Source organism: Schistocerca gregaria, chromosome 2, assembly GCF_023897955.1.
Source record: "Schistocerca gregaria isolate iqSchGreg1 chromosome 2, iqSchGreg1.2, whole genome shotgun sequence".
In the NCBI taxonomy this organism is placed as follows: domain Eukaryota; kingdom Metazoa; phylum Arthropoda; class Insecta; order Orthoptera; family Acrididae; genus Schistocerca; species Schistocerca gregaria.
The window spans coordinates 791899287-791921599 of record NC_064921.1 but is presented as its reverse complement, the minus strand read 5'-3'; the positions used below and the strand labels follow the sequence as shown (position 1 = coordinate 791921599).

Sequence of the window (22313 nt, the reverse complement as noted above, 5' to 3'; positions counted from 1 at the left end):
CTGTCAGAGAAGGATTTATGTACAACATAATGCTACATAAAGAAATATTATTATTGACCTGCTGAACTTGATAGAAGGATGGCAGAAGCAATCCATGAAGGTGGTTTACAGGAAGATAAAGCAAGAAAAAAAAATTCAATCGATTTGGTTCGGTAGCTCGTAATTGGGGTATCCTTCTTGAATAGAAGGGTAACCACAAAACCAAAAGAATGAAAGAATGGTACACACCACAATTAAACAATTTATGAACAGTTATGTTCATGTATTGTGACAGGTCTCACAATAGTGAAGCAGATAAAAATATGTACAAACTAGCCAGGAAACACTATAGGTCTGCAATCAAAACAGCAAAATGCAAAGCCAATGACACATTCATACTCAGTTCCACAAATAAATGCTAATCACCATGGAAGGTCATTAAAACAGAAATAAACCGCCAAAAGAAAGACAACAGTATACAGATTCCTTCACATATATTAAATGCACGTTTTGCCAATACTGTCTCTTGCATTAGGATGGAGTAAGATGTGAGAAAGGCAGAAGCACTGCTACCTGCAATACACAGAAAGCTGAGTGATAAATTTGAATGGGCATTAGTAACTCCTAGACAGGTTAGTGAGTCAATAGCCAAGCTCATTAACTCCAGAGCTGAAGACTACTATGGTTTACATAATTATGTTATAAAAATATATGAGAAGAAATAATAATTCCCTTAACAAGGGTAATAAATAAGATATAAAATGAAGGTGTTTACCCAGATTGTTTAAAAATTACTGTTATCATACCTGTGTATAAGAAAGGTGACAAAAGTTTACCTTACAATTACCGACCCCTATCGCTAGTATCCTCCAGCAAATGAGTCAGTGTTTTGAATTGAATAAACTGCTATGCTCCACACACTATGGGTTCAGTACTGGTCTCTCAACTGTGAAGGCAGCAGAGAGCATTGTCACTAAAGTATACAACTCCCTTGAGAATAAATCCATAATTAGTGTGAGACTGTTTGACCTTCAGAAAGCATTCGATACTGTACCCACAATATTATTATAAGCAAGCTACAGTATTATGAGATAGGGGAGAGTGCTCTTCAAATGTGACAATCTTATTTATGCAACAGAAAACAAAAATTGCCTGTAAGTGATAAAAGATTCACTTTATAGCCAGTTACCAAAGGAGTAACACAGGTTTCCGTACTTGGACTTTTTCTTTTTGTAGTCTACATAAATGATTTGCCTTTTTCATTACCTTGTGACACAGTGCTGCATGCTGATGAACATTGCTAATCACTCAGGGAAACAACTTGGATGAATTACAGAATAATGTAACAATAGCAATGGACAGATGCATCAGCTGGTTTCAGGCAAATTCCTATCAGATAAATAATCTTAAGACAGAAGATATTGTATTTAATTTGAATGCCCCCAGATATGAAAACAAATCTGTATAACTACTAGGGTTCCATATCGACCAAAAAGTTAACTGGGAAACTCACACAGGCATGGTATGCAAAAAACTCTCACATGTAATCTTCTTGTTACATAAACTGAGACACTCTGTTAGTAGAACACTCTTACTATGTGCATACTTTGCCATCTTCAACTCTTGTCTCGCTGATTGGATTATGCTATGAGGAAACTGCCTGATTTCAAAGACTGTGTTTAAATGGCAAAAAAAAGCGATCAGATGGCTTGTAGGACTACCACCCAGAGACTCATGCAGGTAGCATTTTAAAGAATTAAATATGACAGTCCCTGGCTTGTATATTCATAGTTGTCTGATGTACGTCAAAGAAAATTTAAATAACTTTGACTTGAGGATGGTAATGCATTCATAAGAAATGGACATACAGTTGACATACCATTGTCAGATTATCAAAGATTCACTGCAGTTATAAGTATCTAGCACCCACATTTTTAACAAATTATCCAAAAGTGCACATTCTATGCCCACAGATAAATTTAAAGTAAAAGTAGCAAAATAGATAAAAAAATAAAGTTTTTTATACAGTTCAAGAATTTCAAGACAACGCAGTAAATAATATTGAATTTTGATGGTGCTTTTGTGAAGAAGTATATATTACAAAATTAGAAATATAATATTATGCAGGCAATTTGTTTTGTCAAATATATGTATATATATAGATGTATACAATGTATCTGTAACTTTTATTATGACACCGATTACATGTAAAATGTTTAAAGGTGAATAAATATGAACCGTCTTGTGTACCAACTTGTTGCGTCCCGAACAAATAACCCAATAAATTTTGTTCTTAGATCTCTTATACATTTAGCAGCGGAAGGTACGTGTTTTTTAATATGCTGCTGTGATGCCGCTTTAGTAGAAACCATTCAAGTAGATAACCGTCGCTTTCACCAACACTCAAGGCTTATTGGCAAAGCGCTCCTCCTCCCACAGTCTAACGTGGCGCTCCTGAGTACCGTTCCAGTCAAAGAGACAGAGAATACTTCCACTTAAACTCAGGTGTCTCGTGCTTAGTTGACCGTTACACTAAACACTGTGTAGGTACATCAGATTCGTGGAAGTTTCTTTTAGGTAAATATTGTCTCAGCTGTGGTTGTTTTCCAACTCCCGAAAATAAACATGTCCATCTGCCACTGACGCATGTCGATACCGTTTTATCGATAGTGGCGAGGTACACAATGAAAAAATGATTTGATAGCTGGTGTGTCAGACTTTTACAAAGGAATGTTGGCGGAGATATGCGTGGTTTCACACTCGACTGTGCCAGTAAAGTTTGACGCGTCTGATTATGCCAGGAATAGTGTCACATGTGGAAGATCAGTACTCAACATGGGTATGTGTGAGGTTAGGTTTCGTGTCAGAGTTCGCATCTAGGTGCTCTTTTTCTACTGTTTGTTGTTAATTGCATTTTTCAGACTGGCCTAGTATACGTATTCAACCTCATTGTCGGCACCGGGGCATTAACTTTACCAGCCGTTTTCAACCGAGCAGGATGGCTGCTAGGGCTAACTGTCATCTGCACATTGGCTTTCATAAGGTATGTTTCTCAAAGACCTGTTGACCCCTATTTAAAGCACACTATTGTATTCGATAAACATATTCAGTATTCCAATATGGACACATAATGATGTACCTATTCTTATTTCTTTGTCACTTGCTGTATAGACAGTAAGCAATGAAGAGGTGGGTTTCCTGCTGATTGTGATACCCAGCATACACTCCATCAGACATTACACAGTGACGTACAAAATGGAGATGTGTTTAGCAGTATTGTATTTAGGATGATAGTTGCTTTGAAATTCAGAACTTAATGTGAACTGTGAAACGGCTGTAAATTAAGTTTTAGCATAAACTTGAAAAACTGTCCATATGGAAAAGTTGCACATTATCATTGGACGAGTCAGAAAGGAAAGAGAGATAGGTTGATGGGGGGAGGGGTAGGAAGAAAAGGAGATGGATGCTAAACTCTAATAGGGGAGTGACAGCAGCAGGTTCTAATGTGACACCACCACTAACACTACCTAATGCCACAAAGTCCTCTGGCAAGCTGGATCTGCCAGTAACTGCCTAACTTCCTGTACCACACATTCATTAGTTTTGTCATTGTCTTAAAAATTCTAGATGGTGCTGCTTCACTCATATAAATGGAATACTGTGTAAACCCTTGCTATCTGTGGTTTTAATCCGGATGATAGCAGCTGTCAAAAACTCAAACATTTTATATGAAATAATGGTGCTTGGAAACACAAGATTTTATTCAGACAAGCTGCCACAAGAGAGTTGGATGATAAATATGTCTAACTTCATGTAGATAAAAAATCTACTCATCAAGCGGTGGCAGAACACACATAGAAGATTGTTGTGATTGGCAATCTTTCGGAACCAGTAGTGGCTCCTTCAGGCAGAAGGGTTGAAGGGGAAGGAAGAAGGGTCAAGGAAAAGGACTGGAGAGGGCAAGGAAAATGGGTATATTTTGTGAAATTCACCCAGAACCGTGGGTCAGGGGAGACTTACCGTATGGGATGAGAAGGAAAGATGCAGACCCCAACAGTGTCTTTCCTTCTCATCCCTTACAGTAAGTCTCCCCTGACCCATGGTTCTGGCTGACTTTCCCAAAATCTACACGATTTCCCTGGCCTCTCCAGTCCTTTTCAGTCATCCTTCTTCCTTCCTGTTCAACCCTTCTGCCTGAAGGAGGAGCCACTGGCTCGGAAAGCTTGCCTCTCACAACAGTTTTTTATGGGTGTGTTCTGCCATCAATTGATGAATGGATTTTTTTAATCCATCCAATTAAATAATTTGGATATAATAGAGGGAAACATTCCACGTGGGAAAAATATATCTAAAAACAAAGATGATGTGACTTACCAAACGAAAGCACTGGCAGGTCGATAGAAACACAAACATACACACAAAATTCAAGCTTTCGCAACCAACGGTTGCTTCATCTGGAAAGAGGGAAGGAGAGGGAAAGACGAAAGGATGTGGGTTTTAAGGGAGAGGGTAAGGAGTCATTCCAATCCCAGGAGTGGAAAGACTTACCTTAAGGGGAAAATGGACACACACACACACACACACACACACACACACACACACACACACACACACACACATCCATCCGCACATACGACACAGACACGTTTGCTCAAACTCTTTGCCTTTACAAATGTCTGCTTGTGTCTGTATGTGTGTGTGTGTGTGTGTGTGTGTGTGTGTGTGTGTGTGTGTGTGTGAGAGAGAGAGAGAGAGAGAGAGAGAGAGAGAGACTGAGTGTATACCTGTCCTTTTTTTCCCCTAAGGTAAGTCTTTCCACTCCCGGGATTGGAATGACTCCTTACCCTCTCCCTTAAAACCCAAATCCTTTCGTCTTTCCCTCCCCTTCCCTCTTTCCTGATGAAGCAACCGTTGGTTGCGAAAGCTTGAATTTTGTGTGTGTGTTTGTGTTTGTTTGTGTTTCTGTCGACCTGCCAGCGCCTTCGTTTGGTAAGTCACATCATCTTTGTTTTTAGATACAATTAAATAATTTTATCAATCTGTTGTTTTCATTGTTATAAATTCATGTAGAGCTGTTGGAAGCATAGTTTCTCTCAAAAAGTTTCAAATGTTGGATACTTTGCTGCAGACCGAAAATTTCTTTCTTGATAGCACCTCTTGACAGTTTTGCATCTTGCCCCTCTTACTCAATTACTCATTTACAAATTTTGATCTTTGCTATAATAAATTATTCCATAACTCTGAGTGAGAAGGTTCCCATTAATGCAGAATATATCCGGTAAAAGAGATGCACCATACATAATTTACACAAGTTTTGACAAGATGTTATGTTTATTTGGTATCTGAAGAGAAATGGCTTTAAGGAAGTGGGAAAAGTTAATAGTTGATTCATTTCCATTTAAAGTACCTAATACAGTAATTTCCATAACTAAACATGTTTAAAACACTTATAATTTGTATTCTATTGTAACCAAGAATCATCAAAAGAAAAGTTAGGATTAGTTAACTTTGCGATACCATACATAGGTCGATGGCATCACTAACATAGCACAGATATGAGCATTAAAAAGTGACCAAGAGACTAAAAATATTAATGACCTAAAAAATTGTTTTTGCTGATGTGTGTTCGTGCTATTCATGATTATTATATATCAAAAACCTGAAAATATCGAACCAGAGTGGGAAAATAGAGGGATGTGAATGTAATTATGTAATGTGCAATGTTTACGAAAACAAAAGAAAAATAGTTGTGACACATGTATTGAAACAAGAGTTACTCGAAAATTGACAGGAAAGTTAGGTTCATCCAGGTGCAATTCAGCCAGTGCACAAGATCAGCTAAGTTAATTGCATCAGAATATCAGAAGAGTAAGGGGTAAGCTTAGTGAGTTCCTTATTTGTGTTGAACAATTAGGGTTGAGCAAACCGGTTGATATAACCTGTCTCTCTGAACGTCATGTGACCACTGGTATAAGTATGTTGAATGTTGCAGGATTCAAGTTAGCTTCTTACTTCTGTTGAGAAAATATGGAGAAAGGAAGAGATGCCACATTTGTCAGAAACTGTTTTGATTTCAAGAGTATTGATATTAATAAATTTTGCTCAGAGCAGCACTTAGAAGCTTGTGCAACAGTGGTAGTATTTCATAAGTCTTTTATAATAGTAGGTATATACAGATCACCTTCAGGAAATTTTGACCTCTTCATAAAAAAATCTGGAAGCCCTGTTGTCCTATCTCACAGTAAAAAACAAGATAATAGTGGTTGCTGGTGATTTTAATGTGGGTCAATTGAAAACATCTGTCAGTGAATAGTTACTGTAGTCAGTAACATAATCATTCAATTTCATCCCTACTGCAAACTTTGCAACTAGGATATGGAAATGCTCTGAGACTGGTATTGATAATATCTTTGTAAACAAATCTAGGGAAAAAAATTATATCACAAAACCAATTATAAATGGGCTATCTGATCACTACATGCAGCATCTTCTGTTTAATGTCGAAACTTGTCGGGATACAAAAAAAATATATTAAATCTGAGTACAGGAGTGTAATGAATAAGTCGAGAATTGAGAAACCCAGGAAATTGCTCAAAGACGTGAACTGGATATATGTTTACAATACTCCTGACTGAAATGGAAAATACAAAGCATTCATTAATAAAGCTACCTCAGCTTTTGAATATCATTTTCACCTAAAGGTAACTCGAATCACACAGAAGTCAAAAAATAAACCATGGATTACACAAGGATTAAAGAAATCATGTGGGACAAAGAGGAGAGTGTATATACTTTCTAGGAACAGCTCGCATAATTACATTGGGCAGCAAAATTAAAGCAGTATGGGATAGAGTGAAGACAGAGACAGCTGGGGCCAAAAAGGAAAAGGGACAGATAGCTCTAAAAATAAATGACATGTTGGTAACAAAAGCATGCAGTGTTGCAAGCCTCTTAAACAAGTACTTCATTTCTGTTATGACAGCTTGGGATTATCAGGTTTGGTGACCAGTGTAGTGGAGTATCTGAGATCAGACTAGGAAAAAAGACTTCAGTAAAACGGAAATGACACTCGTGCCTCCCAAAGAAGTAGCATCCATCATAAAATCTAAGTTTCTAGTGGATATGATTATACAACAACGAAGTTAATCAAAGAGTGCTCATGCGAGTTGAGTTCTATCTTAAGTTATTTGTATAAGCAATCTCTTATCAGTGGAACATTTCCCAACTGGCTATAATTTGCTGAAGTTATGGCACTTTACAAGAAGGGGAATAAAGAGATACCATCAAACTATCAACCAATATCACTTTTGCTGGATTTCTCAAAAATATTGGGAAAGGTTGTGTTTAAGCACTTTCCTTTAAAGCATCTGATTGCAAATTATATGTTGTTCAAATCACAGTTTGAATTTCTTAGTGGTTCTGATGTAGAGAAAGCTGTTCACACTTTTTATGGAAAAAGTTCAAGGCAATCCTAAAATGCGTTTTAGACAGGTACGTGCCAAGTAAAAACAGGGACGGGAAAAACCCACCGTGGTTCAACAACAAAGTTAGGAAACTACTGTGAAAGCAAAGAGAGCTTCAGTGCAAGTTTAAACGCAGCCAAAACCTTTCAGACAAACAGAAGCAAAACGATGTCAAAGTTAGCATAAGGAGGGCTACGTGTGTAGCGTTCAGTGAATTCGAAAGTAAAATAGTTCAAATGGCTCTGAGCACCATGGGACTTAACATCTGTGGTCATCAGTCCCCTAGAACTTAGAGCTAATTAAACCTAACTAACCTAAGGACATCACACACATCCATGCCCGAGGCAGGATTCGAACCAGCGACCGTAGCAGTCGCGCGGTTCCGGACTGAGCGCCTGAACTGCTAGACCACCGCGGCCGGCGCGAAGGTAAAATTCTATATACCAAATTGACAGAAAATCCTAGGAAGTTCTGATCTTACGTTAAATCAGAAAGTGGAACGAAACAGCATATCCAGACACTCTGGGATGATAATGGCATTGAAAGAGAGGATGACACGCATAAAGCTGAAATACTAAACACCTTTTTCCAAAGGTGTTTCACAGAAGAAGACCACACTGCAGTTCCTTCTCTAAATCCTCACAAGAACGAAAAAATGGCTGACATCGAAATAAGTGTCCAAGGAATAGAAAAGCAAATGAAATCACTGAACAGAGGAAAGTCCACTGGACCTGACGGAATACCAATTCGATTCTACACAGAGTAAGCGAAAGAACTAGCTCTGCTTTTAACAGCCACGTACCGCAAGTATCTAGAGGAACGGAAGATTCCAAATGACTTGAAAAGAGCACAGGTAGTTCCAGTTTTCAAGAAGGGTCGTCAAACAGATGTGCAAAACTATAGACCTATATATCTGACTTCGATCTGTTGTAGAATTTTATAACATGTTTTTTCCTTGCGTATCATATCATTTCTGGAAACCCAGACTCTACTCTGTAGGAATCAACATGGATTCGTGTGAGACCCAACTCGCTTTATTTGTTCATGAGACCCAGAAAATATTAGATACAGGTTCCCAGGTAGATGCCATTTTCCTCGCCTTCCAGAAGGCATTTGATGCAAATCTGCACTGTCGCCTGATAAACAAAGAAGGAGCCTATGGAATATCAGATCAGGTGTGTGGCTGAATTGAAGAGTTTTTAGCAAACAGAACGCAGCATGTTGTTCTCAATGAAGAGATGTCTACAGACATTAAAGTAACCTCTGGCGTGCCACAGGGGAGTGTTATGGGACCATTGCTTTTCACAATTTATATAAATGACCTAGTAGATAGTGTCAGAAGCTCCATGCGGCTCTTCGCGGATGATGCTGTAGTATACAGAGAAGTTGCAGCATTAGAAAATTGCAGTGAAATGCAGGAAGATCTGCAGGGGATAGGCACTTGGTCCCGGGAGTGGCAGCTGATCCTTAACATAGACAAATTTTATGTATAGCAAATACATAGAAAGAAGGATCCTTGATTGTATGATTATATGATAGCAGAACAAACACTGGTAGCAGGTTACTTCTGTAAAATATCTGGGAGTGTGCATACGGAACGATTTGAAGTGGAATGATCATATAAAATTAATTGTTGGTAAGGTGGGTGCCAGGTTGAGATGCATTGGGAGAGTCCTTAGAAAATGTAGTCCATCAACAAAGGAAGTGGCTTATAAAACACTCGTTACAGGGTTATATGGTAAGTGTGATAGTGTTACGGAGATGGTTAGCAAACTCAAGTTGCAGACTCTACAAGAGGGGCGCTCTGCATTGCGGTGTAACTTGCTGTCCAGGTTTCAAGAGGGTGCGTTTCTGGATGAGGTATCGAATATATTGCTTCCCCCTACTTGTACCTCCCGAGGAGATCACGAATGTAAAATTTGAGAGATTTGAGTGCGCACGGAGGCTTTCCAGCAGTCGTTCTTACTGCGAACCATACGCGACTGGAACAGGAAAGGGAGGTAATGCAGTGGCACGAAAAGTGCCCTTGGCCACACACCGTTGGGTGGCTTGTGGAGTATAAATGTAGATGTATGGTGAGAGGGTACTTAACTCATTATATAATAAATTAAAAGCTACTAGCATTTTCTGTGACCTGTCAGAAGCTTTTGACTGTGTGAACCGCACTATTCTCTTCAGTAAATTAGAATATTATGGTGTCACCAGCAGTGCTGCGAAATGGTTTGAGTCTTATCTAATAAACAGAAAACAAAGGGTGTTGTGGCAAAATACCTGTGCAGTAAGCCGTCAATCTTCATGTGATTGGGAATTAATTACAAGTGTTCCTCAAGTTTTCACCTAGGGTCCATTGCTTTTTCTTGACCTTTAATCTGTTACATTGCCAGATGCTAAGTTTATTTTGTTTGTAGATGATAAAAATGTTGCAATAAGTAGCAAGTCAAGTACAGATTTAGAATTAGCTGCAAATCAAATTTTCACTGACATTAATAAATGGTTTAAAGCTAATTCACTGTCATTAAGCTGTGAAAAAAACCAACTATATGCAGTTCAGAACATGTAAGAGATTTCTTTCCAGCATACATGTAACGTAAAGACATGCAGATTGGAGAGGTTGACTGTGTTAAATTTCTGGCATTACAGCTTGATAATAAACTGCAGAATTGCTTAAGTGCCTACACAAGTCGGTTTTTGCAGTGAGGATGATGTCAGATATAAATATGAGAAAATCTTGCATAGCTTACTTTCGTTCTATTGTCATGTGGGCTGATATTCTGGGGTAACTCATCAAACCGAGCAAAACTTTTTAGTGTGCAAAAGTGTGTAATAAGAATCATTTGTGGTGTAAATTCAATGACGTCATGTAGAAACATTTCCAAGGAACTTTGTATTCTAACCACTGCTTCTCAGTATATTTATTCTGTAATGAAATTTGTTCCAAGTAATATATCTCTGTTTGCAGTCAATAGCTCAATACTTACTAGCAATACTAGGAATAAGAACAATGTACATAAAGACCTAAAATCACTTACCTTGGTCCAAAAAGGGTCCAATATTCAGGAACACACATTTTCAATAAATTACCAGCAACCATTAAAAACTTGGTTTCAGATAAAGCACAGTTTAAACAGAATTTGGAAGACTTTTTGATAGGCAACTCATACGCTATAGATGAATATCTTAACTGGTACTGTTAGGCCAGCTTAAATAAAAATGTCTGGTAGATTTCAGTTTTGACAGCACTTGCTCAAAACAGTCAAGATTAGGTATTTTGTGTATGATGAGTTTATTAATATTGCATAACAGCGATTCATTCTGACAGCGTATTAGTCTGTAAATGTTAGCAGCTCCAGTTTACTGTATTGTATTCACCTATTTTCAGAATCTCTTGACAAATGATCAGGGTAACAAGTATTACATTCAAATGTTTTTGTTTTTCATGTTATACTTTCTGACATGTTCCACACCCAAGAGAATCATCTCATTTTTGGGTCTGTGAAATGAAAACTCAATATAATTTAATCTCTGTCACCAATTTGTAATGAGGCTGTCATCTTCCATCCATTCTAGACCTCAGGCAATAGTAAATTTGTCTCACTGCAAACCTAATAATAGTAAAATAAACAAGACTTCATGTTGGTTGAGTCACATATGGACATATTGCTCATTAATCATGTCTGAAATAGAGTGGCTGATCGGAAACATGTTACTGAGAGAAGTAGCCCAGTTGTTAATGCACTGGAAATGCATTCGGTAGGACAATGGTTCACATTACTGTCCGGCCATCCTGATTTAGGTTTTCCATTATTTCCCTATATCACATAAGGCAAATGATAGGATGGCTCCTCAGAACGGGCAAGATTGATTTACTTCTCCATCCTTCCCTCGTCCTAGTTCGTGCTGCATCGATAATGCCCACTTTGTTTACGGGACATTAAACACTAACCTTCCTTCCATTCTTTTTAGCAGCATGTCTGCTGTGGTCCTCTGGCAGCCACAGTTGTTCCTTTGTGGAGTCTTGCACAAAATGGAATTAGAGCTTCCCTGGGAAAGCATTCAGGACCTCTTTGACCCATGGTGCTATGATGTTTAAAGATTGATTACTGTAAGCGGGTGTTAAACAACATACTGAACTCTTGATTGGATGGTCATGTTTCATTTTGTTGTCCTAATCACTCCTGTGTTATCATTTACATAATCTGTAGTGTTAAGTTTATCTGAATCGCTTATATACTTTCCGGTGTTCTGATTTTAACAAACATAGGTATATTAAACGTGAAAATACTATCTGCTGCTGAGCTGCACACACCAGTAAAACTGAGACCTCACAAAAATGTTGATGTTGTCATTAATCCAAATTGTGTTGCCATCATCATGAGGAGGAGACATGCTGAGAGATCCATGTGAAGCTATGGGCCATTATAGATTTTTTTCTCTTGTGTTTGCATAATGCAGGTTGCTGATGTGGGACAGTTATTGTTCTCGTCTATTATTATTCATCAAGTTGACAGTGCCATTTTACGGTCCAGCCTCATTGGCATGTGACTTGGCAATAGCCAATTTTTCATGCCAGAGGGGTGTTGTTGACTGGAAGCAGTAGCAAATTGATAATTTCTTCAAATGCGGCGAAGTGTTAAGAGCTTCCTGAATTGCAAAAAGCCAATTCAAAAGAGACATCAAATTGAATATGAATTTCAAATATCCATCCCACTCCTCTTACAGTGGTATTCTGCCCTCCACCTGAGCTATGCAATATCCTTGCCTGGCCCTACTCTACCCTTGCTCCCAAACCCTTGCCTCATGGCTCATAAAGCCCGCAATAGACACAGAAGCAAGGCTTGTCCCATACATTCTCCTACTACCACGTTGTTGTAATTTCAGTCAAATCATTGATAAGTAGTTAATCATGTTTGTAAACCCAGAATTTGTTATTATTATTATTATTATTATTATTATTACAATTACATTAATGCCCTCCACTCCTTCCAATTTGCGATAAGATTGCGAGATCTTGCCAAGAACACATTCAAAATTTGTTCCTCCCTTATGGTCCGTCACAACTTGCTTAAAAACTCCATCCCTTACTAAACTGTTTGGTTCCTGCTGCTGTTTGGTGTCTACCTATCTCCTTTCCAGTTTTATAAATTATGGGGCACAGCAATCAATTCATCCTTTTTTTCCAGGTTTTATTTGGCAAATCTGGATTTCGGCTAGTGCCTAGCCATTTTCTGTGCACTATTTTCTAGTCTCAATACATGTCACTTCCCTGTTGTTCGGGCTTTAATGTTCTTGGTATTCGAAAAAATGGAAGGTAACCTGATCCTTCAGTTATTACCAGTTAGTTTAAGCCACTGCAAGATTATTTTACAGTATCACACTAGTGTGTACCACACATAGTAATGAAAACTGACATGGCTGAAACTGAATGAGGGAAAAGGAGGGGGGGGGGGGGGGGGGGGCAGGAGGGCAGCAAATTATAAGTCACTTGTGTGGTAAAATGTTCTTGAACTGGATTTGGTTATTCCAGCCAGGTTAAGTTTTTGTAGCTATAACTGTTGGCCTACCAATATATGTTTCACCATCCACCAGTATCAGCAGCTTTTGTCCATACTCTTTCGCATCCTGTATCATGCCTGTATGATCAACCAGCCCCCACTTTCTTAATTTTCCCTCCCCTGGTTTCAACCCAGGTTACCTCTCCCCCTGCCCCCCCCCCCCCCCCCGCTTCCCTCTGCCCCCTGCCCCCTGCCCCCCCCCCCGCTTCCCTCTCCCCCCTGCCCCCTCCCCCGCTTACCTCTCCACCTGCCCCCCCCCCCCCCCCCCGCTTACCTCTCCGCCTGCCCCCCTCTCCGCCTGCCCCCCGCCCCCGTCTCCGCCTGCCCCCCCCCCCACCCTCGCTACCCCGCTTCCCTCTGCACCTGCCCCCCCACTTCCCTCTGCACCTGCCTCCCTGCTTCCCTCGGCCCCCCGCTTCCCCCTCCCCCTAGCCCCCCCCCCCCCCCCCCCCCCCCCCGCTTCCCACTCCCCCTGCCCCCCCCTGCTTCCCTCTCTCCCCCCTTTCGGATTAATGTTTGTAAACATTATTTGTGACCGCTTTACCCCTTCACCCTCATTAAATATTTTCAGGACACTTATTATTATTATTATTATTATTATTATTACTGTTATTCTTTTATGGTAATCATGTATCATTTGACTGATTGCAGTCTATAATTATCATTTCTTATTATTTCAGCTTCATTACCGTCACATTCGTGATAGAAACCATGGCTTCAGCAAATGCTATTATGCAGTGGAAACGTTTGCAGCAAATGAAGAGAGTAAGCCAAACCCTTCTGGTAAATGCTTGGTAGCTTATGGCTAAAGTAATCAAATCTTTTAGTACCTGTCACCTTTGTCATCTCCAAAATTTCTTTGAGGGGTTGTGTTAACACTCAGCCTTCAGTTAGAGTATCGTCCCATACTGTCTGTCACTGGACAGTCTGGATTGCAAGTTTGTGCACTTTCTATAGCACTCCCAGGAACAACAAATGGAGATAATTGTGTTGTTTTCATGAGCACTTGCTTTCAAACTGCCTACAATCAGAAACAGATGCACGGAACACATTTCATGAGCCCTTGGAAGAAAATGTTGTCTCATAAGAGGGTATGAAAGAGGAGATGGCCTTGAGGGAGTGTAACATGGCATCTCCAACAAAGAGCTGACACTGGAGAAGTAGGCAGGAATGGGAAAATAAAATGAGAGATGAATGTGACAAGGAATTGAAGGACCTGTGAGGTGTGCTCAAAATATTCCAGAACTTCAACCACAAAGTTTTTCTACAATTGCCTGTTACCTATGTTGCAGAGTCTCCTTCAAAATATTCTCCTCCACAATTGATACACTGCTTCCAATGTCTTTTCCATTTTCAAAAGCGGTCTTGGTACACTTCTTGCTAGATTGTGTGAAGTGCTGTCTACAAATTTTCTTTTATTTTAATTGAATCAATTGTCAGTTCTTGGTGAAACACTGTTAATTAACTAAACAAACACTGTTTTTTGCTTTGTTTAATGCTCTTATTATTAATGTTACTGCACAACCAAGATGTCGGGCTATAAGTCCATTTTCATGTATGTTACTGATGCCCAAAGATGATAATGCACAGACAAACTGGATGACAATGCAAAAGTAATCATCTCAACTTCTTAAGGTATCGATCCATAGCTTAATGTAAAATGAAATGAGCGTGTGGCAGTGTTGGCCGGGAGGCCCCATCTGGGGAAGTTGGGCCGCCGCCTACAAGTCTTATTTCAGTTGACGCCACATTAGGCAACTTCCATGCCGGTGATGAGGATGAAATGGTGATGAGGACAACACAACACAGAAAATCCTAGGAAGTTCTGGTCTTATGTTGAATCAGTAAGTGGATCGAAACAGCATATCCAGACACTCTGGGATGATAATGGTGTTGAAAGAGACGATGACACTCGTAAAGCTGAAATACTAAACACCTTTTTCCAGAGCTGTTTCACAGAGGAAGACTGCACTGCAGTTCCTTCTCTAAATACTCATCAAAATAAGTGTCCAAGGAATAGAAAAGCAACTGAAATCACTCAATAGAGGAATGTCCACTGGACCTGATGGGATACCAATTCAATTCTATACAGAGTACACGAAAGAACTTGCCCCTTCTAACAGCCGTGTACTGCAAGTCTCTAGAGGAACGGAAGGTTCCAAATGATTGGAAAAGAGCACAGGTAGTTCCAGTTTTCAAGAAGGGTCGTTGAGCAGATGTGCGAAACTGCAGGCTTATATCTCTGACATCGATCTGTTCTAGAATTTTAGAATGCGTTTTTTGCTCGTGTATCATGTCATTTGTGGAAACTCAGAATCTACTCTGTAGGAATCAACATGGATTCCGGAAACAGCGATCGTGTGAGACCCAACTCGTTTTATTTGTTCATGAGACCCAGAAAATATTAGATACAGGCTCCCATTTTCCTTGACTTGAGAAAGGCATTCGATACAGTTCCGCACTGTTGCCTGATAAACAAAGTAAGAGCAGCAACATAAATTTCCTGGACAGTAGCTTAACGATGGAAGATAGTGGCCATAAATTTGAAATTTACCGAAAAGACTCCTTCACTGACGCATTCATCCTGGCTTCCTTCTGAATAGGGATGTGGAATTGGATTAATAATTGCTTGAACAATTGGAAAAATTGAAAAATTGATTGGAAAGAATAGTTGAAAAAATTTTGAAGTTAATTTATGAATCTGTGCACAATCTTGGGTTAACTTTAACTGATACCAGTATCAACAGACATTTAGTATCATTACATTCAAGGTCAGTAAACATAGCCTGTATTACGTACTGCTGCTTCCAGTAGTGTGTGGTACCAAATAATGACCGCAACCATTGAAATTGTCAGTCTGTCACATGAAGCACAATATTTTTAGTATAAGGAAACCAAGTTCAGTAGGTGCCTATCAGCTCAGAGTCATTAACTTCACATTAATTCCATTGTGTTTAGTCTTCAGTGTGACAACGTCGATGATGAAGAAACACTCCTCCAGGTACTGCACGAATTATTCTTGTCTGCACTGAACCTCTTGATGCAGGATCTCGGCAATGAGTGAAATGATGAACAGATGGGATAACTTTTTATAGTACTTTTAATGAATGGTTAAAATACACATTATGACAGATCGAAGCATACATCCATATGCTCCCACTTGCTGAAACGAAAGAATGAAGATACATGAATTAATAAACTGAAGAGCATATTTCTTATTTTGTTTCATATAGATATTTAATGATGTATCGAACCAAAACAACTCGTTAGGTGTCTTTGGTTTAGAGCTCATTCAGTGTACATGTAGCTTATATATAAGAAAAGAAAAGAAAAGTAATAATATGATTCAACACTCTTAACATCGTACAACCTATAAACACGCAACATTCTACCACATGATCCACTGTCTCCTTTCAATCCCTATGTCCCAAGAAGACTTTGACCAGTAACTTAACACAATAAAAACAATAGCCACAGATAATCAATTTAATCCCAACATTAATGATAAAATTTTAGGTAAAAAGATGAGGAACCAAACCAGGTCCCTACTGTCCCCAATGAAAAATGCAGATAAACTGGAAAGGAAATGGTGCAGATTACTGTTTGTAGGGAAAACATCAAATAGGATAAGCAACATTTTGAAGGCAAAGGGCTTCTCTGTGTTTTTCTGTCTCCCTCAGACAACAGATTGTTGCTTGTTCAATGCAAAAGACAATCAGCCAGCCATCACAAAAAGTGGGGTTTATGAAATCGTGTGCCATGAGTGTCTTGCAACGTTGGACATATGGAGAGGTCAATCTGCACTAGGCTTAAAGAACATCACAGAAGCTGGAGATTGAAGAAGCCTGATTCAGCCTTTGTGGAACATTGCCTGAACAATAACGACACACCGAGCGAGGTGGCGCAGTGGTTAGACTCTGGACTCGTATTCGGAAGGACGACGGTTCAATCCTGCGTCTGGTCATCCTGATTTAGGTTTTCCGTGATTTCCCTAAATCGCTCCAGGCAAATTGCCGGGATGGTTCCTCTGAAAGGGCACGGCTGACTTCCTTCCCCATCCTTCCCTAATCCGATGAGACCGATGACCTAGCTGTCTGGTCTCCATCCCCCCCCCCCCCCCTCCAAAAAAAAAACAATAACAACAAATACATAATAGATGCACAAGTCTTACACACAGAGGAAAAGGGGGTAAACTCAACCAATTGGAAATTTTAGAAGTTAAAAGATAGATGTGTACATCCCCACACCTATCATTAAATGAACAAACAAAGTTGAATTATTCACCCCTTTTAGATTGTAGGGGGATAGAAGTGAACTTTGGGCCCCAGTCCATTGTAGTTAAAAGTTCGTGGCTGATGCATAATTTAGTCCTGTCATGTTAGTGTAATTGCCGAATTATGTAATTTTGTAAGTAATTCGTTAAGTGTTCATTGACGTAATTTTACATTAAGCTATGGATCGATACCTTAAGAAGTTGAGATGATTATCTGTGCCTTGTCATCATGTTTATCTGTGCATCACCATCTTTGAAATCAGTAATATACTTGAAAATTGGCTTATAATCAAAAACCTAGGTTGTGGAGTAACGTTGATAATGAAATTGTGAAACAAGGCAAAAAACATTGTTTAGTTAATTTTCTTTTATCTTGTCTATTGTTGCAAATCTTCATCCTTGTTAAGGGTTTTTCAACTTTGGAAATAAAAAAAGCCCACAGGGGTCAGGTCTGGAGAGTACAGAGGGTGCGGCAGCACAGTGATTTTGTTTTTTGTGCAGTAGTTGAGCACCAACAGGGATGAATGTGCAGGTGCGTTATCATGATGCAAGAGCCACGGATAGTCTCGCCACATTTCAAGACATATCCTTCAATCATTTTCTTGAAAGTGTCACAACATGTCCTGATAATACCATCAATTAACAGTTTGTCCCTATGTCACGAATTCCTCCAAGTCGAAGAAAACTATCAGCATGGCTTTGACATTTGATATGACCTGATGAGCTTTTTTTGATCTTGTAGACCACGTCTTATCACCATTTATGAATCTTGTAAGGAACATATCATTGTGGTTTGCACGATTCAAAAGCTCTTCACAGATTGTGAGATGAAGACCTTTCTGGTTGTGAGTCATGAGTCATGGGACAAACTTGGCAGCCATGGGACAAACTTGGCAGCAACCCAATGCATTCCAAGATGCTGTGTCAGGATTTAATGGCATGATCCTACCAAAATGTTACATTCTTCTAAAATCTCTCGGAGAGACAGTCTTCGATTGGCACGCACAACTTCATTGATGTTCCTGACATGAGGGTCGTCGGTAGACGTCGAAATGCATCCTGAACAAGAGTCATCTTTAAGTTCCATCAGGCCATTTTAAAACTATGTGAACCATTCATAACACTGAGTAGCTTAAGCATTAACCACCATAGGCTTCCTGCATCATTTGGTGTGTCTCTGTAAAGGTTTTCTTGAGTTTCACAGAAAATTTAGTGGAGACACATTTCTGTTCTAACTCTGCCATCCCAAAATTCACAAAGTGTGTGACAACGTTCTACTTGATACAGCACTGAACAATAACTAACAGACATAAAGTAATGAAACTTCTGGCATTTACACATTAAGCACGGGTATGTGCAGGGATGCCAACTGCATTTCACTCCAGCTCACCATTGACACAAAATTATCAATGTTCCGGAATTTTTTGAATAGACCTCGTATGTATGCATGGATAAATTAAGAGAATATTAGGGGAGACAGAGGAAGGGAACACCATTTGACTCAGTTCCTGGGACGTTTGTTCAGGTAGTCCTTGGAGATAGCTTTTGCTAAATATTTTCTGTTTTTCAGTTTCTGTGTAATTATTGTTTATTTTTCAACTTTTGCACTCTAGTCTTTCCTTATTTTCTGGCTTTCCACGTAGATTTAAATTTACGTTACACTGTGTGTCCAATTAGTAGTGCTTTTTTTCTCATTTGTAAATAGTTATAAATATAGGTTTTAGATAACTTTTTAATCATTGTAAGCCTTTTGGTCATTACCAGTTATCAGATGATGATGTGACAGGCATCATATGAATGTGTGATTTGTAGAACACTTTTATTTCTGTGTGCTTCACTCCTCAAGGAAAAGTAGGAGTTCCTATAAGGGCAATGGGGATAATTTTTTTCATTTTTTAATTCTCTTTGCAAATATCTTGTTTATTCTCAAACATGAATGAACTGCTGACAGCAAATTTCACCATAGATATCATCATGTATGAGGTTGTGGTTAATTTTTTCCAGTAGCTGAAGTAAGCTCTTAGAAAATGTACATGTGTGAACCAACATGCATTATAATTGTTTTCTTCTATTCAGTGAGCACCACTCCTCCCTCCTGCCATCACCAACACTAAGAGAATCAAATTTTATTCTATATGATAACAAGAATAGTGTAGTCTCACTTTTTCAAAGCCTTTGCGCTGCTTCTCAATAAAGCATGATGTTCCTTTTTGTGAACTTATCATTTAAAAAAAATGTTATTTCTGCTCTGTTAATATTATTTCAACTAATTATAATCTCTGATATGAAATGGGTGAAATCTGTTGTGATAGTCTGGTTTGGGGGACAAGAAATGCTCTCGTAGATTTGGTAGAACAAAGTTTATTTAACAAAAGAGAATATATTCTCTGATACATGTTAAAAACAATTTAAGCATTAATTACTTTGGAAAGACAGTCTTTACTTGAGAAAGGAAATCTCTTCTTGAATGTGGAAATAGCAGTTATATTATTAGAGAGGACAAAGGTCTGAACTAAGAACAATCACTTCTCACTAATTATGGTCTAATTCTGAAGGCCTTTAGGAAGAAACAAATACTGGTAGAGAATATCAGTAACTAGTGAGCATGCACTGTACTAGCAAAGGATCAAGTCCCAAAGGGATAGGCCACATTTTTTGTACACTTGCACTCAGTACATGGAACTGTCCCCAAAGGACAGTCCAGCTTCGAAATTCCATGTGAGGAAGCACAGTGATATCTGGGGTAGAAACAGATGAAATCTTAAGTCGACTAACTGACCACAGGCAAGAAACGAGCAGAGTTGTTGTGGTGGCTCCTGATTGGTGGAATTGGCACCTGCCCTAGGAAGCCCACTTGGAATGAAGTTGCTTGAGCAAGATGATGATGGTAGCGACACTTGTGGAAATGTCAATGAACTTGCATGTTTGAAATCCAAGATACTGCAGGCACTACTTTGTCATGTTGGAGGGAAATAGAATTGTGGTGCCAGTTACCTCTGTCAGCACCTGAAATGCCTTCTGGTAACCAGTTGAGGTAACGCCAAGTTGTGTCTGTCTATGGAAAGGTTGGCCTGTAAGAGTTACGTGATTGTGTCCCTCGGATGTAATGTTGGTTGTTGGCTGGGTAGGCGTAAAGCCTACCTACATCAAAATCATTGAGGATGAATTGAATGAAATTGTATCATTGAAGTCATGCAGAAAACACTGAATTCCAATGTAATGTAAAATTGTGACAAGCCAGAACTTGAACCCATATTACCTGCTTTTGCGAGCATTTGCCTCTACCGTCAGGCTGTTTGAGCACACCTCCTAGCCTGAATCAAGCTTTTGTTGTTGCAGATATTTCCTCTTGTATGTTCAGAAGTAATGGGCAACCCAACTTGCTGCATCTGACAAAGATGGTGGGCTAGATGATGATGGTAGTGACACTTGTGGAAATGTCAATGAACTTGCATGTTTGAAATCCAAGAACTTTGTCATTTTAACTTCCTAGAAAAGACAGACATTAAACCACATACATCTGTTTTTAATGCAAATATTTCCTACGTATAATAAAAATTGTACCTTTCCGTTGTTAGCTTGGAGTCTTATCTAAATCCAGACTGTGTTAAATAGTCTGCAAGCGAATGCATTCCAATCATGCTGTACAAATAATCTCACAAAGAAAATAATCAAATATTGATCATATAAAAATATAGATCAAAAATCTACTCATCAATCAATGGCAGGGGAACATGCACCCAAGGATTAATTATTATAAACTTTCACAGCCAGTGGCTCCTCCTCCAGATAGAAGAGTTGAAGGGCAAGGAAGAGGGGTGAAGGAAAAGGACTGGAGAGGTGTAGGGAAAGGGGTACAGTTCAGAAGAGTCACCCAGAACCTCGGGTCAGGGGAGACTTACCAGATATGATGAGAAGGAAAGACTGATTGTTGGAACTGCACCGGACGAGATTCAAAAACGTGAAAGCTCAAAAGTTGGAGACAGGGTAATATGCAAGACAGAGATAACTACTAAAACGTTGTGCATGAGTTTATAAGAGTGACATGCTAAGTGCACTGTATGTAACGGAAGTGGGAGAGGGACAACGAAAAACAGACGAATTAGAAAATGAAAGGTGTAGGAAGGTAAAATGGAGTGAAGAAAGGAGTAGTTACTGTGAAGATATGCTGAGATGGCAGAAATTAATGTAAATTAAGGCCCTATGGATGTTGTACCATTAGTTCCCACCTGCGGAGTTATGAGAAACTGGTGTCTGGAGGAAGAATCCAGATGGTGCGTGTGATGACAGGCACCGAGGTCATGACTATCATGTTGTATAGCTTGTCCTCTGCAGAACTCCAGGCTCTACGTTCCCTAAAAGCTGATGACTCCATCATTATCCTCTCAGCAGACAAAGGATCTACCACTGTGGTACTTGACTGCCAGGAGTATGTCAGTGAAGGTCTAAGACAGCTGTCCAACACCTCTACTTTCAGCATCTGCCATCAAGATCCCATACCTGTGATTTTAACTGACCTGCAGTCCCTCCTAAAAAACATCAGGTCCCTCACGAGGACCTACACTTCAATACGTAGAACTTACCCCACCAAACCATGCACTCCCACCTTTTACATTCTTCCTTAGCACAAACCCAATCATCCTGGCCATCCCATAGTTGCTGACATCAAAGCACTCACCAAACAAATATCTACCTTAGTTGATCAAAGGTCAAAGACTTCCCTCCTATATTATAGATACCAACCATTTCCTGGATCTGAAATCTGTGCCTCTTGTACATGGTCTATCTACTGAATGTTTCCTCAGTCAATTCCCACCTGATTCCAATTCTATGACGCCCTTATTGCTCGCCTTAATCAACTTTATACTTGCCAACAATTACATTGCCTTTGAGGGGCAGACACACAAACACATAAAGAGTACAGCCATGAGAATGAGGATGGCTCCTTCCTATGCCAACCTTTTCATGGGTCGCCTGGAGGAGGCTTTCCTGGAATCCATAAGCCTTCAGCCCCTGGTTTGATTCATATACTTAGATGACATCTTT

The 22313-nt window shown here is 39.4% G+C and overlaps 1 protein-coding gene across 4 annotated transcripts in view; it reads left to right on the top strand.

The window, feature by feature from the left end:
• Positions 1 to 2419: 2419 nt before the first annotated feature.
• LOC126335054 (transmembrane protein 104 homolog) overlaps positions 2420 to 22313 on the top strand; it is a 92761-nt gene continuing 72867 nt past the window's right edge. For 2 of the 4 annotated variants that reach the window (XM_049997934.1, XM_049997932.1), the window contains exons 1-3: positions 2437 to 2818; positions 2901 to 3022; positions 13675 to 13777. In XM_049997934.1, the coding sequence (XP_049853891.1) occupies positions 2774 to 2818; positions 2901 to 3022; positions 13675 to 13777 (270 nt within the window). In that variant the 5' untranslated portion in view covers positions 2437 to 2773. Of the gene's footprint in view, positions 2819 to 2900; positions 3023 to 13674; positions 13778 to 22313 lie in introns of all 4 variants that reach the window. The other 2 variants (XM_049997935.1, XM_049997933.1) reach the window with 2 other exon arrangements.